Consider the following 11,233-nt stretch of genomic DNA (forward strand, 5'->3'; position numbering starts at 1 on the left):
ACAGCATTTTTAGCATGGCAACCTCCATTGATGGTATTCCAAAGTCCACCTGCAGTAACAGCTGGGTGACATCCCTCAGGCTTCTTCCATTGATATTTACTGTCTCTGGTTGATAGTCGATTGTCAAGGTGACAGTTAATTCACTACAAAGCACTCATTTGTCAAAAAATAGGCCTATTGTCAGTTGTGGTCTGGATGTGTTTATAACCAAGAACAACAATAAAAGTTGCTTTTTATGCATGTGGTATATACAGTACACTACCGAGTGTCTAGGTAGATTCTAACAATGTGTCAAGTGGTAATTGTACACAGATTGTTCCAGCAGAGAGACAGCCTGACAGTTCAATAAATTACTTTCACATTCTGACAGCTCCTATGCAGATACTGTCATCATGTGGTTAGGTTGTTTTTATTTTATCAAAATACATGTCAATTTCTGATGTTTTTCTGTTCAACAAAGTGCTGCTTCCTGGGTCAGTGTCTTTTATCAGATGGGGTTGGACCACCAGCCTGGACCTCCAGTAAATGGTAGAAGATGGCTGACCCTGTTGCCAAAATGTCACATACTGTATGCTAAGGGAGCTTTAGGGCTAAAATGAACCAAGATGTTTTAACTTGTGTTCTGTGTATCTTTCTTCAAAATAATCATGTGCAGAGGAACATCCCCGCTCATCAGAGGGGAATCCCAAACACGTAAACAAGATGACGTACTAAGATGCTCTCCCTTTGCTTATTTAAGTTGCCCCCTTCCATACCCTCTTTACCCCCTGCGTGCCCCTCAGTTAGGATGGAATCAGGCCTGCAGGCCCTTTTTACTGCCCTGGTCCTGGCTCGGACCTGGTGCATGCTGGGAGGGAGGGCGAGGTTGGGATACCCCCGCCTCAAGGTGTCCCTGTCGGATAGGGCTGCTTGTCTCTCACAGAGGCCTTATCTCCTTCACCCTCGAGCTTGGTTGCTTAGCAGCCAGAAGGGGTTGTGGGGTACAGGGCTTCTTAGGGTTGACGTAGTTTTATATGGGTGTTCCCACACTTCTTGTGCTCTCTCTGTAATCGTCTTTTTGGTTTGTCCTGGCTCACTTTATCACCGGGCTCGTCTAGGCTGACAGAGCAGAGAGCGTCCTGTTTCCACTGCTGGAGACCAGGTGGGAGTACCTGCATGCAGGTAAGGGTGTGGCCTCCTCTGGACAGGGGTCAGACACTACTTTGTGGCACTGCTTTGAGTAAAAAGATAGAAAACAAACCGAATAGATATCTGAAAATATCCTTAAGGTGACTATTTTCTCTCTGTGGTGTATGTCAGATAAGGGCGGGAGTTTTCTCCAATTTTTTTTTTTTTTTGTTATGATAAAAGGTTTTTATTCTTTTACTAAGAATAATTATTTTGAAGGAATATCCACCTGAACATACAAAGGTGATTGCTTTGCTTTTTTTAAAGCTGGTTTTAGGTCTTGTGCAATTATCATTCTGTATTAGTAAGAGCTGTTAATGATCATTTGTAACACTTTATAAATTATCTAAGCTGTCTATTTTGAATTAAAGCTAAATTATCAGAGTTCTTCACTATTAGGAATAGTGTCTCAATTGACTGCCCATATATGTATTTTTATGAGTTTCTAAGAATAATTCCTTATCAAGATTTTGCAACAAGTCTATCTTTCCCAACTGAAACTTCAACTCAGTTAATGTAAGCGACTAAGAGATATTTTGAGTATTTTGAGAATTTAACAAAAAATTTGAGAATTTAACAAAAAAAAGGTGGCCCGAGTTGTTGAGCTTTTTTTTTTCCCTAAATTGAAATGTATTACACAAATTTGAATAATAAGTATAAAAACTTTGTGAATTTTAAAATTCCTGTTTAAATGTTCCGGTTTTGTATTGCTATATGTGAAGTTAGCTTTATTTAAAGTGTTTTGCACTGCTACTGAAGAGAAGGGTGTAACCACAAGATAAGGCTCTTCATGTATGGGCATCTTTTTCAAATATAACTTAGCTCAAAGTCTCAACGGCTAATGACTATCTATCTGGAGCTGTGGCTCTGCAGATGGCGGTATCTTCATCCATGCCGCCTCAAAAACACCTCCAAACAGGCCTTGTAAATTTCTGTAGTGGCTCAAAAAAAAAACGAAGAGAGAAAATGTAGTTAACTGTGGAGTAAAAGCATCTTTGTTAAGTTCCTAAGTAATATGTAGTGTATTTGTAGGATTCGATTTTTGTGTTTTGGATGCTGTAGTTGTACCGGCAGACAATAAAACTATGTCAGGATGTAATCTTTTATTGTTTTTTTTAGTCTCAGGATTTTAAAAATTCTTGTTTTGATCTTGTAGTTTTTAATTCGTTCAATCTTTGTCTGGCTTAGGGAATGCATAAAAGTAGCTGAAAGTTCAAGAACAGATATCTACAGCAATGGAAAACAATTTCAGCTTTGATGAGGTGGGTCTTCTTTGCATTTCAAGTTTTATCATTTATTTTTTATCAACATTTTCAACATGAAGTTTACATATACCATTACAAAGATCCTATCATATATTGTTATATTGAAGGAAATTGCAATTTGAAAAAGTAATGCGTTTCTTATAAATAGCTTCTGCAGTTTAGATGTAAAAGGGGATCTACAATAAAGTATAATTGGTCTTGGTGATTAAGACTGCAGAGTTTGATTATGTTTCAGCACAACATTTTTTTTCACTTTGTAGTGACAATTTCATTACATTTTCTGCTCTTGTTTCTTTTTAACTTCCTCATGTTTAGGGCAGTGAAATGTCCTATGAAGAAAATGACTCAGTCTTCCCTTCTCCAGTGAGACTGTGAGTCCTCCCCTCTTCTTTAGGCTGATTCTTTCGACTGATATAATACTCAAGATTTAGCCTGAAACGAGCCACTGAAAAACAACACAAACTATAATGTCTTCACTGGAGCTTTAAAGTCAGACACCAGTTGGATGGTACTACACAAGCATGGCCAATAACAACTTATTAGGTTAAAAGTCAAGGGTACACTGAAACCACTGCTTTTCATATTATCCAAGTCTAAATGTAGGGCACATATGCGTTCAATGTTAATAATACAAAAGTAGGTTGACATTGAACAATGTCGCCCTCTTGTGGCCAAGAAAAGAACAGCACTAATACAAGTCTGATATCTGGATAACTTGATCATCCTAGATTGAGGCAAATTGCTCTGTACAATTACTAGATTTGTCATTTATTGAGTAAATATAATACAATTCCACTACAAATCATAGTTCAGCCATAGTTTTTTTTTTTTATCCACAAAATAGGTTGCCACCAGGCCAGAGTGACATTTTTGTTCTTGAGAGCAGGGAGGATGAGGAGGAGAATGAGCCACCAATGGAGGCCATCGTCATCCCCAGCAATTCAGAGGGTGGGTTTTTTTCCCCAAAGGCTACGCAGCTGTTGTTAAATTGACCTTTGTATCTGTGCAAAAATAAGGATGTTGTCTCTTTATTTCAGCTTATTTGAACCTGAACACAAATGCCACAACAAGAGGGGATGCCCAAGTAAGTGGAAACTCTAAAAACGTATGAACAACCAACCAATCATTATCATTCTATGTTAAATAACTGATATCATTGCTCACTACCAAAGGCCTATGTGGAGCTGAATGAGCTTCAGGGCAGCACCTGGCAGGAGACCAGTCGATGGGTGGGCTATGAGGAGAATTTAAACCCTGACACAGGAACATGGGGTCCTTCTCATGTCTCCTATCTCACCTTTAAGAGTTTGATCCAGCTACGCAAAGCCATGAGCTCAGGTGACCATAAAATAAACCCAAAATTAGTTTTCAACTCCCAATAAAATACTTACACTTCGATGACCAGTTCAAAGCAAACTTAAATGTTCTCAGGTGCTGTCATCTTTGACGTAAATGCCAGCAGCCTGTCTGCTGTGGCTGAGAAGGTGGCCGATGAGCTTCTGAACAAGGGTGAGATCCGCTCAAGTGATCGGGACGGGCTGCTGAGAGCTCTCCTCATGAGACGCAGGTATTGCAACCACTACCCACAATATCTCTGTTTTTTCAGTCAGTCAGGTATTAAAACGCTCACAGCATGCACCTTATTAACATGTAATCTGTCCTTCCAGTCAGTCTGGGGGGCCTGTTGTTACCGCCTCTGGAGACATTGAAATGCAGACCTTTTCTGTAACCAATAAGGTATAGTTTCATTCATTGTTTCATTCACTTTTATCATTTCATGCCCTTTGCATTAACTGTACTGTTGCACCTGTGATTTTGTTTGCAGAGAGACAGCTCTGACAACATGGAGGCCTCAATTGTCCTCTCAGGTATGTTCACTTCATTTATCTTCATTTATCTGGTTCAATGTTTTGATGGGGCCAGTTTGTTCAAGGGTTCTTATTCGATGCAGATAATCGAGTGTGTGTTTTCAATAGGTATCCTGGACATCCTGCAGAAACCAGTGGTGGCCTTTGTGAGACTCAGAGACTCTGTGGTGATGGACTCATCCCTGGAGTCGCCGGTCCCTGTTCGCTTTGTCTTTGTGTTGGTGGGTCCAAGCCAGAGCAACATAGACTACAGTGAAAGTGGCCGCGCTATGGGTGCTCTGATGGCCGACTGGGTAAGAGAGAAGAGAAATTCAGCTTTAGCAATGAGCCCACAAGATTCACATAGTGGCCATTTTGAAGGATGTTAAAGTCAATTGAAAAAATGTTGCTGATTTGAAAGATTAAAATTTCACCCCAATCCAGCAACTAAAAATCTATTGTTATCAAAAACCACATATTTCATGGCTCAACAGCAAAGTCACAACAGCTAATATTAGCATATAACCGACATCTAATGAACATTATTGTCAGTTAGCAAGCATTAACATAATAGAAAATGGCCTTTCCTATTGTATGGTGTAACACAAAAACAAAGTTATATCAGTTAGGGAGTGGAGTGCTAATGTTAGCCTTTGTCCATGGTGGCATTCAACTGATTCCTAGCTGTCTGTACTTTGAATACTGTTAAAGGACACATTTTCCATTTACCATCAAAGTAAAAAGCTAACATTACCATCTAGGCTAGGAATGTAATATTTTTCAACTTAGCAAACAGAACTTTTAGCAAAGAATTGTTTAAATGCTAACATCACCTGTTTTCTAATGGTAGGCTACTCATTTGGTTAACGCGTGGCAGATTACTATAACTTGTCTGTTTTTCTTCATCTACAGGTGTTCTGTCTGGAGGCCTTCTTGGCACAGACTGACAAAGATCTAACCAATGCAATTGCTGACTTCATGGACTGCAGCATTGTGATCCCCCCCACTGAGATCCAGGATAAGGGAATGCTTGAACCGATCATCGATTTCCAGCAAAAGATGTTGCGTGACCGACTCCGTCCCTCAGACACTCGTCTTGCCTTCGGCGACAGAATCAAAGGTCAGCACACTGTACACAAGTATTCCATTGAATTTGAAGCTAAAGCCAATAGCTGGTTAGCTTAGTATAACACACAGGGTTGTAAGTCATATGTTGTTTGTTTAATATGTAGGGCTACAGAAAATGAAGTCTTGAAGTAAACGTGTTTTCTTTTCAAACGCAGCCATAATGCAACATGTACTGTCATCAATATTAATGTCAATATTATGTTTAATTTATGTGAATGTCCAGCTGAGAAGGCTCCAGAGGAGCCGCGTGAGGACCCTCTGGCCCGTACAGGCTATCCTTTTGGTGGGATGATAAAGGATATAAAGCGCCGTTACCGCCACTACATCAGCGACTACACAGATGCTCTGAACCCACAGGTCCTCGCTGCAGTCATCTTCATCTACTTTGCAGCCCTTTCCCCTGCTATCACTTTCGGAGGGCTTCTGGGTAAAAAGGAAAAAAGTTTCAGATAGACAAAAGTACATGAATTTAATTGCAGGACTTTATTGATTAGATTAATCATTCTCTTCTCTTTTCTGTCCCTAGCTGACAAGACTGAAAAAATGATGGGCGTGTCAGAGCTAATGATCTCTACCAGCATCCAGGGTGTTATCTTCTGTCTAATCGCCGCCCAGCCAGTCCTCGTCATTGGCTTCTCTGGACCGCTGCTGGTGTTTGAGGAAGCATTTTTCGCTGTACGTTGAGTTGTCAGATGTTAAGACTCCTCTTTAGAAAGCAATATTTTTTCTTTACTAACTTTTCTTCATTCATATCATACTGTAGTTCTGCAAGGCCAATGACTTCGAGTACATTGTGGGTCGTATCTGGGTGGGGGTGTGGCTGATAGTGATTGTGTTCATCATCGTTGCTGTGGAGGGCAGCTTCCTGGTCAGATTCATCTCTCGCTTCACTCAAGAAATCTTCTCCATCCTCATTTCGCTCATCTTCATCTATGAGACCTTCAATAAGCTCATCAAGGTTTCCTCACCTAATCTCATCATTCATTTAACCAAAAGACACAATTTCTCTAATGCCCCATACTGTTCATATATATTTGTTATCTCTTAAAGTTGCCTTCTCTTCTCTTCTTGCTCAGATCTTCAAAACCCACCCTCTGGTCCTGAACTACGACCATCTAAACGACACAATGGACAACCCCTTTCACCCCGTCATCAAGCAGCACACTGAGTATCATCCAGATGGCAACGTAACCATTAAAGAGTTGGAGATTGAAAGGGCCTACCCCAACACTGCCCTGCTGTCCATGTGCTTGATGTTTGGCTGCTTCTCCATTGCATTCTTCCTCCGCACTTTCAAGACTGGTCATTACTTCCCCGGCCCGGTAAATTTGTCTTACAGTATCTGGAGCACTGACTGGTTATAAGTAGTTGGACACTAGTCTGTGGTCCACTGTTTTGAAGCCTAAAGTAAGACATTTCAGCTGTTGCCACGTTGGGATTTCAGAAAATTTACCACAAGAGCAGGGAGTTTAGGATTAGCTAAAGGTTAGCAAACATTAAATTATAATGTAACAGATGGCTTGCTTGACTAGCAAAGTGTATCCAATATTCCCTGTTACTCTGATTTTTGTTGGGATGCTAATCCTGGCTCCACAACCCAGGCTTTAAACAATAATATACTTGCTGAAAAAAGCGAAAGCCAAGTTTTAGAGTGGCTTTCAACTGAACTACAATCAAGGCTTTTTTTCTTTGTTCTTTGTTACAGCTTTTTAATCGCAGAGGAGCACCACCTTAAGACTTATCTTGCTTTACTGTGTATTTTACTATAAAGGAACCAAAGTATACAACGTTAAAGTAATTATTAATCAAAGAAAATGAGGTTGAAACCATAAACTCTTAATGGAGAATGTTTTTTGAGGTAATAAATCAAGTTAGACAAAGGGCCATATTTTTGTCTGCCTCTATAGAAATTGACTTGAAACCAGTGAAGTTTCCCCCTCCTGGCCATTAAAAAGAAGGCAGGTTCAATGCATTGGCTTCACTTTTAAGACCCAGAGGCTAGGTCCACTTCATTTATTTTGTGTATTTCACAGGAATTGTTATGTTGTGCAACACTGAGGTACTGAAAACAAAAAAAAGAAATTGTGTTTTTGACCTTGGTTTTTCCTTCACTAGCTGCGGCGTTTGATTGGAGATTTCGGTGTCCCCATTGCTATTTTCTTCATGATTGCTGTGGACATCTGCATTGAGGATGCTTACACTCAGGTGAGTGCAATATACTGGCTTGTTAAGTCTGTAAAAAATCCACTGGTTACTTTTCACTCAAAAATGTTGAACCTGCACATACAAAGGAATATTGAGTTTATGTTCTTGGTTGCCTTCCCCTTTAATTAAACTAAAACGTAGCTCGCCAGTTTCCCAATTATTCACTTAGAAGAAAATGTCTACTTTTTCAGCTTTCTGTAATTATTAAATGACCAACAGATTAAATATTATCATGTCCCCTTGTAGAAACTGGTTGTCCCAAAAGGTGTTGAGGTGACAAACCCCAAAGCCAGAGGCTGGTTGATTAACCCCCTGGGAGAAAAGAAGGTATTCCCTTATTGGATGATGGGTGCCTGCTGTGTCCCGGCGCTGCTTGTCTTCATTCTCATCTTCCTTGAGTCCCAGATTACCACGTGAGTGACTCAATAAATAATGTCACTTTAGTGTGCATTATCATTGCTTGTGAAGTTACGTTTTCTGTGAATTTCCAGGCTGATTGTGAGCAAACCTGAGAGGAAGATGGTGAAAGGATCTGGTTTTCATTTCGATCTGCTTCTCTTGGTCACCATGGGAGGCATCTCCTCTATTTTCGGGGTGCCCTGGCTGAGTGCTGCCACCGTGCGATCCGTCACTCACGCCAACGCCCTCACAGTCATGTCCAAGGGCCCAAAACCCGAGATTGAGAAGGTGTTAGAGCAGAGGATCAGTGGGATTCTTGTGGCCATCATGGTTGGTAAGTGCTGCCATCTCTAGTGCTGATGCAGACACAGCAGGTCATCAGGAATAAATCATTATTTTCCTTTCCTAATTAATTATCTTCTGTGACTTCCAGGTGTTTCTATCTTCATGGAGCCCATTCTGAAGATGATTCCCATGACAGCCTTGTTTGGTATCTTCCTCTACATGGGTATCACCTCTCTGAGTGGAATCCAGATGTGGGACAGGATACTTCTGTTGATAACGCCAAAGAAGTACCATCCAGCTGACGCCTATGCCACCAGGGTATGTAACCTTCCACCAAATTATTCATCTAAAAGGTCCATTCCTCTGGAGATAAGTCCTTGTGAACTGCAACGTCATAGCTATTCACATGCAAGGAATTGCACATTTTATTGCTTCTTTACTTTATAGAATTACCAAAATAAGGGGAAGTTATAGGGAATTGTGATAAGAATATGGAATGAAATTTCACAAAATGGCCCTTCAAAGATCCTCTCTTTGATAAGCTTGTTGTTTCCTGTTTTAGCAATACGTTTATCAGAGACATCTTGAGCCAAAGAGGAGGTCAATGAATCTATTGGGTCCTTTTTTCCTCTTTTGGTCGACATGTTTTATACATCTGTCCGTCTGTTTGTGTCTCTTTGTGTTTGCTTACAGTATAACTCTTATGATAATTTTGCACCATTTAGTGGTTAGTGTCTCTTTGCTCTCTTTTTGAGACTCTTTGTAGTTGTTAAATATCTTTTGGTGGTTGTTTGGTAACTCTGTGCTCATTTTGTGACTCTTTGATACTGTGTTGGGTCGTCTTGCTTCTTTAGATCAGTTTTCCATCTCCGGGGTTGTCATTTTGCATCTCACTGTGGTATTTTTGTCTCTTTGAAGTTGTTACACATCTGTTGTCATTTTGTTGCACTATTTGGCCATTTTAAGTCTCTTTGTGGTTAGTTTGTGAAAACATTTGTGAAGAGTGACCTCAGAAAAATGATCTAGCTTTTTGATCTGTGCAAAATAAGCCTGTTCAGTCATTCATCCATACACACCACATTAGGCTATGTTAGTCTTCTTGTTTTCCAGTTTTTCTTTGTACTTAAGTGTATTTGTGTCTGTAACAATCCCACTGCTTTCATCTCAATGTTATTTAGCAATCTGGTCATTTTAATGTTCTTTAAGCTTGTTATTAGTTTGCTGACTCTCAGTATTGATCTCATATGTACAGGTGGGCACAATGCGGATGCACCTCTTCACATTTATCCAGCTCGTGTGCCTTGGACTCCTCTGGATGGTGAAGATGAGTTCCTTCTCTTTGGCTCTTCCTTTTGTTCTCATTCTCACCATCCCTTTGCGCATTGTCATGACCGGCACTCTCTTCTCTAAACTGGAGATGAAATGTGTAAGTACCTCTTTGCATCATGTCAAGCTTAGAACTGTAATGTAATCTGATGGTAAGGTGTTGTAACTGGATGGGGTTTGTCTTACAGCTGGATGCAGATGATGCCAAAGTGGTGTTTGAGGAGGAGACTGAGGAGGATGTGTAGGCTGTAGTGCCATGACTAACAACCCTACATTTTTCGTTTACCAACTTTCAACTGAATTTAAACAACCCTTAAGCAAATGATGTAATAAAAAACATTTGTCTTTGAGATCTGAATATGTTAACGTACACATTTCCAAGCTGTTTTTTTATTATACATTCCCTTTAAAGAAAAAATACCTCTCATATCTAGTTTTCATACATTAGGTTTTTTGTTTTTTTTTGCCTCTTAGCTACTACTATGGCTGTCTTCTTTTCCACATTTCATACTCATATTCTATTTAGGTTTTTTTTGTGGAACTAGTTTCCCCATCCCACCATATATAACTGCTGTTTTATTTACTTTTTTTTTATAATGAACAAAAAGTCTCATGCAGGACAAACACTTGATGCCTTTTAATGGAAATCATTCACCCTCAATATGTGGGATACATTTATTTATATTACTTTTAGTGTTTGGTGTTATACAGTATAGCTTTAAAATCCCTAACCGTGCTGTGAAAATGTCACTCTGGTGATGTTACAATAATAGTTTTCCATGTAATCTAATATTTACTTTTTAAAATAAGAACATTTAATCCATTGAGCCCGTTACACACACAGATAATCACATTTTTGTGGGACACCATAAATATCACACCAGCAATTACCATATACAATGGGCTTTGTTTATTCTCAAAATATGTTTTGAAAGATGTTGCTCTAGTTTGCCTCATTTGACATATTATGCATGGTTTACTGAACAAGTTGGTATTTTCTGTTCAGCTGATCTGTTTAGAATGTGTATAGAATTACGTTTATTCATGTTATGTGTGTAATTGCTTTCATGTTTACATTAAAAGGATGAGAAATAGTTGTTAGGTATAATGGATTATAAAATATAAGGGTTCTAGCTGATTGTTGTGCCTATAACTTTATCTAGAAAGACTCATTTGTAAATTCATCTTTTGTCATCTCTAGCATGTATTTGTGTGCCTCAAACACTGTACATGCTTTGGATTTTCACTTAATTTAAAATAAAAAAAACTACCTTTTATGTTTGTGTCCATTAATGCATTAACAAATACCAAATTTCACATTAACACAGCTAATTTTACTCATGTTGCAATTTAATAGAAGAGGCGTGTCCCATACAAGCTGAACGCCTGTCACTCAGCTAAATGCTGCCTTCATGCACATCCAGTAAATTCTAGCATCTGAAAAGATTGTCACTGCATGACTTGGTTGACAGGGTTTTTGAACCTTTAGGGAACTTGGAGATAAATATGTGAATGAATATATAGAAGGAAGGAAAAGAAAAAATACAAAAGTGAGAAAGCATCAATGATTTTTATTAAGCAGATACAGAAAAAAAAAGGCATTTAGAAATT

At 39.2% G+C, this 11,233-nt stretch overlaps 1 protein-coding gene across 1 annotated transcript; it reads left to right on the forward strand.

Moving 5' to 3' along the window:
* Positions 1–1,013: 1,013 nt before the first annotated feature.
* On the forward strand, positions 1,014–10,899 carry slc4a1a (solute carrier family 4 member 1a (Diego blood group)). The gene is made up of 21 exons (XM_020632610.3): positions 1,014–1,161; positions 2,356–2,429; positions 2,748–2,803; positions 3,277–3,380; positions 3,470–3,516; positions 3,605–3,770; positions 3,864–3,999; positions 4,100–4,169; positions 4,258–4,300; positions 4,409–4,593; positions 5,192–5,399; positions 5,631–5,834; positions 5,934–6,082; positions 6,171–6,365; positions 6,484–6,729; positions 7,523–7,612; positions 7,859–8,025; positions 8,104–8,345; positions 8,445–8,614; positions 9,549–9,722; positions 9,811–10,899. The coding sequence occupies exons 2-21, from the start codon at positions 2,403–2,405 to the stop codon at positions 9,865–9,867; spliced, it is 2,736 nt and encodes a 911-aa protein (XP_020488266.2). The 5' UTR covers positions 1,014–1,161; positions 2,356–2,402; the 3' UTR covers positions 9,868–10,899.
* The last annotated feature ends 334 nt before the right edge of the window (positions 10,900–11,233 follow it).

This window comes from Labrus bergylta, chromosome 16, assembly GCF_963930695.1.
Source record: "Labrus bergylta chromosome 16, fLabBer1.1, whole genome shotgun sequence".
In the NCBI taxonomy this organism is placed as follows: Eukaryota; Metazoa; Chordata; class Actinopteri; order Labriformes; family Labridae; genus Labrus; species Labrus bergylta.